Raw genomic sequence first — 6,000 nt, forward strand, 5'->3', positions numbered from 1 at the left:
AGATGAATTTAAAAGAAAAACAGAATCTACAAGCTCACAATACTTCGCAACGTGACACATTGTGAGCTTATAGATCTGCTGTTTTTTATTGAATCTATCAAAGTTATTTGTTTTATTTGTGTGCTTTTGAAGTTAAATGTTATCAAATATCAACTTTAATCAAATCTATGTTTTTCCAATTGATTTGAAAGTGATGCACTTTTTGACTAAATCTAGGTCAAAACATCTAGGTCGCCTCTAAAATCCATCCATCTAAAATCGGCAGAACATCGGACCCCAAAATCTGGCATCAGTTAGCCTCTTAATTAAATGTGTACACTTTCTGAGTAATAAATGGATACATTAACAATGAATATTCCATTGTGTAGTTGGATAGCGTACGGCTACGGGACATTTTCTTTTGCTGCATGATATTGTTTTTAAGAATTTCATTACCCATTTCCCAGCATTACATTATAATGCAATTGAAGACTTATGTAACTAATCAGTACCCTAACAAGTAAAGTAATCTAATTACTTTAAGTACTTTGGATTTCTCCAAAATCAATCGAAGGTATTTGTAATCCAAAGGTTACTGAAAGTAATCAGATTACATTATGGTTATAATTACACGCAGGTAATTTGTCATCTATAATAACTGACTACATTTTTTATGTAATCATTACAATCCAGCTGAGATTTTGTTTTCTATAGTAGCAAAAAATAATAAATAATAATAAAGATTTTATCCACCCAAGCAGTTAGTTAAGATGATACCGCATCTGTATCGTTTGACAGCTATGAAAATGAATCAATAATAAACAAATTAGCTATTTGATGTGCACTTTTACACATTTGTCTTTGTGAAATGTCTAGGCCTAAAGATGCAGTGGACCCCAGAGCACACTCAATGGGCGGAGCAACACTTTGACATCTCATCCACCACCCGCTCGCCAGCGCACAAAGTGGAGGCCTACCGGGGCCACTTCCAGCGCACGTATCAGTACGCCTGGGCAAACGACGACATCTCTGCACTGACTGCCTCCAACCTGCTGAAGAAATATGCCGAGAAGTACTCTGGAATCCTGGAGGGCCCTAATGAACGAACCCTGCTGTGTTCCTACTCCGACGGCACCACTGGACTCATGAACGGCCGCAAGTCAGAGAGCGAGTCCTGGCAGGAGGGAATTTACCCAATCAACTGTGTTCCAGATGTTCTATCTGCGAGCAAAGCTGGAATGACAGCTGCCCTCCCTCCTGCCGATATCTCGGCTAGCATCGGCAGCTCCCCAGGTGTGGTCAGCAGCCTGTCTGAGCCCAGCTATTCCAGTAGCAACTGTGGGAGCCACACGGCTACCAGTCTCCACTCTGGGCTCCCCTCTCAGGAATATACTGCCAGCTACAACGGCTCCTACCTTCATTCTAGTTACAGTGGACAGACCACCCCCGCCCTCCCCTCCCCACATCCCTCCCCTTTGCACAGCGCCGGACTCTTACAACCCCCACCCCCGCCACCTCCCCCTACCCTAGTGCCCAGCTACAACGCAGGGTCTCCGAACCTTTCCAACTACAATTATCCTCCAGCCGGGTATCCACCTCAGACTTCTGTTGCCCCTGGCTATAGCCCCGGGGGAGCCCCCCCACCCTCTGCTTATCTGCCCTCTGGTATTGCAGCCCCTACACCGCTTCCCCCCTCCACGTTGCCTGGCTACACCTACCAGTCGCATAATCATACACCAATAGCACCAACACCTTTGAATGGCAGCATGGCCAACTCATTAAAAAGAAAAGCTTTCTACATGACTGGTCATGGAGATATGGACTCTAGCTATGGTAATTTCAACTACAACCAACAGCGCTCCTCGCAGAGCCCTATGTACAGAATACCAGACAGCAGCATCACAGACTCAAACAGGGGGAACGGCTTTGACAGAAACGCTGAGGCATCATCTTTAGCCTTTAAGCCCACAAAGCAGCCGATATCTTCAGATCAGCAAAGGAAATTTAACATTCACTCCGGCAGAGCGCTCACCCCTCCATCCTATGGATCAGCCAAAGGCTCCGTAGGTGACCTCCGATCGGGCGAGTCCTACGGCAAGTTCGGCTCCCCCATCATGGGCGAGCAGGGTGACGAGCTCCGGCAGCACCTCTCCCATGCCGCGGCGCGGCCTGATGACGGTGCGCCCGCCTCGTCCAGCCACGCGGCGGCGGAGGAGCAGCTGAAAAACAGCGACTCCGGCCTGGTGGAGATGGTCACCACCGAGATCCTGCAACAGGGCCCCCCGGTGGACTGGAGTGATATCGCCGGTCTGGACCTGGCTAAGGCGTTCATCAAAGAGGAGATAATGTGGCCCATTTTGAGACCCGACATGTTCAGTGGACTCGCCACGTTGCCGCGGACCCTCCTTCTGTTTGGACCTCAGGGAACAGGTAGGACTCTGCTGGCCCGCTGCATGGCGAGCCAGCTGGGGGCCGTCTTCCTGCGGCTAAACAGCTCCGCCCTGGCGACCAAGTGGCTGGCGGAGGGCGACAAGATCATCCAGGCTTCCTTCCTGGTGGCGCGATGTCGCCAGCCGGCCGTGCTGTTCATCAGCGAGGTGGACGTGTTGCTCTCAGCCCAGCTCAGCGAGGAGAGCCCCGTCAACCGGCTCAAGAGCGAGCTTCTCGTGCAGCTGGACGGCGTTCTGAGCTCGGCCGAGGACCACGTGCTGGTGGTCTGCTCCACCAACAAGCCCGAGGAGATCCCCGACTCCCTGCGGAGGTACTTCACCAAGCGCCTCCTCATCCCGCTACCCGACAGCACATCGAGGCACCAGATAATCAGCCAGCTGCTCTCCCAGCACAACTACTGTCTCAGTGACAAGGAGATGTCACTGCTGGTCCAGAGGACGGAGGGCTTCTCGGGACTGGACGTGGTGCAGCTGTGTCAAGAGGCCGTCGTGGGTCCTCTCCACGGCATCCCTACTGGCACCGACCTGTCGGCCATCCACCCGAGTCAAGTGAGACCGGTCTCCTACCAGGACTTTGAGAATGTGTTTTGCAAATTCCAGCCCAGCATATCGCAAAAAGAACTTGACATGTATACTGAATGGAATAAAATGTTTGGTTGTAGTCAATAAACATAAAAAAAAAAACACACACATGAACGTGAACTTGACACCATTGCGCAAACCCAGTGATGGGATAAATTGAAGTGTTTCCCACCCCCAATAAGTAGGTGCTTGGATAAACAACACAAAACAAACAAAGAGAATATCCTACATTCAGTGAGTGAAAACAGGAAACGCCTCACAGAAAAGAACAGGCTGAGTTTAGGCAGCCGACAGTCTGTACGGCACAAAATGACAAATATTCATTTGATGACTGCATGGCTATAAAAGGCCATGTTTTACCTGCCGAAATTCAAAGCACTGGGCGGATGGATCCACTCCCCCAATGGTGGTGTATATACTGTATACCATTCTGCTGTTCTTGAGATTTAGTTGCTATCAAGTGCCTGAGGTGGTGCTCGTTTATTTGTATTATTCTTTTTGTTTTGCCTCACAATGTACATTGGTAACATGTGCTAATATAAAAAAAGCTTTAAAATAAGACAAAACTTGCTTTCTCCTTTCCATAAGCTCAATATTCTACAGCTGTGTCCGTTTTGTGTTCTATGTGAACAGGTGTGGTTTTGTTGATCTAAACTCTTAAATTGATAGACACAATTTCGGTAAGGCTACACAATCTTGATAAAACTGTGTGTGTGTGTGTGTGTGTGTGTGTGTGTGTGTGTGTGTGTGTGTGTGTGTGTGTGTGTGTGTGTGTGTGTGTGTGTGTGTGTGTGTGTGTTATAACATTGACATGTTCATGATTTGTTTTGTTTTCCTAGAAAAATGTGATTTGTCTTTTGACAAACTTTAGGTGTGTTTGGTTTGTACCCTCGCCTTTCCACTGTCAGTGAAACTACAAAAACAATCAAATGACCTTTTGCAACATAACTTCAAATTAATCAAAAATTACTATGTAATTGCTGTTAAAATATCGTTACAATAGTAATCACAGTGTTTCACACAAAATGTAAAAAAAAATGTAACTATTTCTTTTGATGTTCTCTCTTTTGGAAAACTCAGGAAAGTGATTGTGATATGTACAGTATAGTACCTCAAAAGATTGTGTCAAAGCACTACACAGTAAGTACATGAGCATTTGGCTTGCTTTTGAATTTGCATTACATAAAAACCACAGAAGGCTACCATACCTCAAAGGCTCAAAATGAAATGGTTGTGTGATACTGAATGTACAAATGGAATTTGGATTTGGAAAGCAAAAGTAATATCTCCTTTTACCTTTTTGATTTTTTTGCAATGACGAATCTGTATATTAGAGCCAGTGTTTTGTCCATAGCAAGAATGGACCTGTGAAGTGTTTTCTGTTTTAGCCATTTCTGTATGTATAATGATTTCGTTGTTGGCGGTAAACTTTCATGTTCATGAAAAAAGGAAAGAAAAATACGACACTGAATTTGGTCATCATGGTTCAGATCATAGTGGCGCAGTGTTAAACTAAAGGTTTAGACGAGCTTCTTGGGGTTGAAAAAGATAGTTCTCCCCCAAGCTATTTCATTTCATGCCGCTGCTGTTTTATCATTAATGAAACTTAAGGATTATGTATAACCCAAGTTCCTTTCTACCTCGGTTTGTTAGCGCTGAAACACAAATTAAAGGGGACAGCGACATGTCGGAGCCTATTTTATGTGCTTGACTAAAAACAGTGGAGAGAACAACACCAAACACAAAATCAGTTTGTTAGCTTTACATTTTTTTGATGGCATGCACACAAACACCCTATCCATTGCCACATACTACTGTATATAAAGGGGGATACGAAGCTCAAGCTTAGAATATGATACTGTTTTTCACTAGGACAATTTTGCCTGGTTAGAATTCACTTGTACATTAACTACATGAATACAATGGCCAGATTGGCCACACACACATCAGGACTTTGTCCTTTTCGCCCAATCACTGACGTAACACACAGAAGCTCCACAGAACAATTTAAAAGTGGAATATGACAGGGTGTTTTATTTTTTAGTTTGTATTACTTTTGGTTTTGTTTACATGTTCTGACTGATAACTGATCACGTTAACGGTTATGCAAAGCTCATTCAACAAGATATATGAATGTAGGCTATAACATTTCATTCATAAATTGAGAAAGATCAGTATTTTAGAACATTTGTGATTTTGTTTAGTCATGTTAAAAAAAACCTTTGAATTGCTGTTCATCACTAGCAATCAGCGCTTATTCCAGATCAATTCCAGACAATGGAAGTGAGGGTTTGACAACCTTTGTTGAATGTATTATTGTTTGGGAGCATTAAGGATGCTCTTGCAGCGCAGTGGCACCAGGAACGATGCCACTACAGTAGATACCACTGAAGTGTTTGTGTTAGAGGCAGAGCACTAAAGGACCTTGATTTTCTTAGATTGTTGGATGGGATCTCTTCATTTATTTCCTTCTCTTTACTCGTGCATCTTAATATTTCTTTTTTGTATCAACCATGTGCATATTGATCACTACCATCTGGTCATCGTAATGACCTGTATTGCTGATTTACACAGCATCTAATAAACTATAGCAGAAACAATAAATGTAAACTTTAACATGCCAGCTAGATTTTTATCAAGTTAACATGCTGAAGCTAGTTGCACATTGGCAATTGTTTCCCAATATCACCTCTCCAGTCATTAGTTGTTACAGCCATTTCAAAAATGGGCACAAGCTCTGTAGGTTATTAGCTACTCCACTGAGCATTGTGAACGGAGGAACTGACTTTGCAGACTAATTATGTCAGACTGGCAGCAGGCATCACTTAAGTACCTGTTAAGCTCAAAACATGCAGTCATGCACTATTACATAAGTTATGTAAACTGCATGGCCCTGGCTAAATTATGTGTTATGTTCATGCAATTTGGTAGAAGGCAATCTAAGAAGGAAAATCTTTAACTGTGCCATATGAAAGAATCTATCTGATTT

General features: G+C 43.9%; 1 protein-coding gene across 1 annotated transcript in view; it reads left to right on the top strand.

Annotated features, from left to right (window-relative positions):
- The window catches only part of fign (fidgetin), a 36,626-nt gene extending 30,963 nt beyond the window's left edge, over nt 1-5,663 (top strand). Inside the window, exon 3 of the mRNA XM_080786120.1 lies at nt 856-5,663. Within this exon, the coding sequence (XP_080642246.1) occupies nt 856-3,098 (2,243 nt within the window). The 3' untranslated portion in view covers nt 3,099-5,663. The remainder of the gene's footprint in view (nt 1-855) is intronic.
- Nucleotides 5,664-6,000: the final 337 nt, after the last annotated feature.

This window comes from Protomyctophum bolini (assembly GCF_963924005.1).
Source record: "Protomyctophum bolini genome assembly, chromosome: 16".
NCBI lineage: Eukaryota > Metazoa > Chordata > Actinopteri > Myctophiformes > Myctophidae > Protomyctophum > Protomyctophum bolini.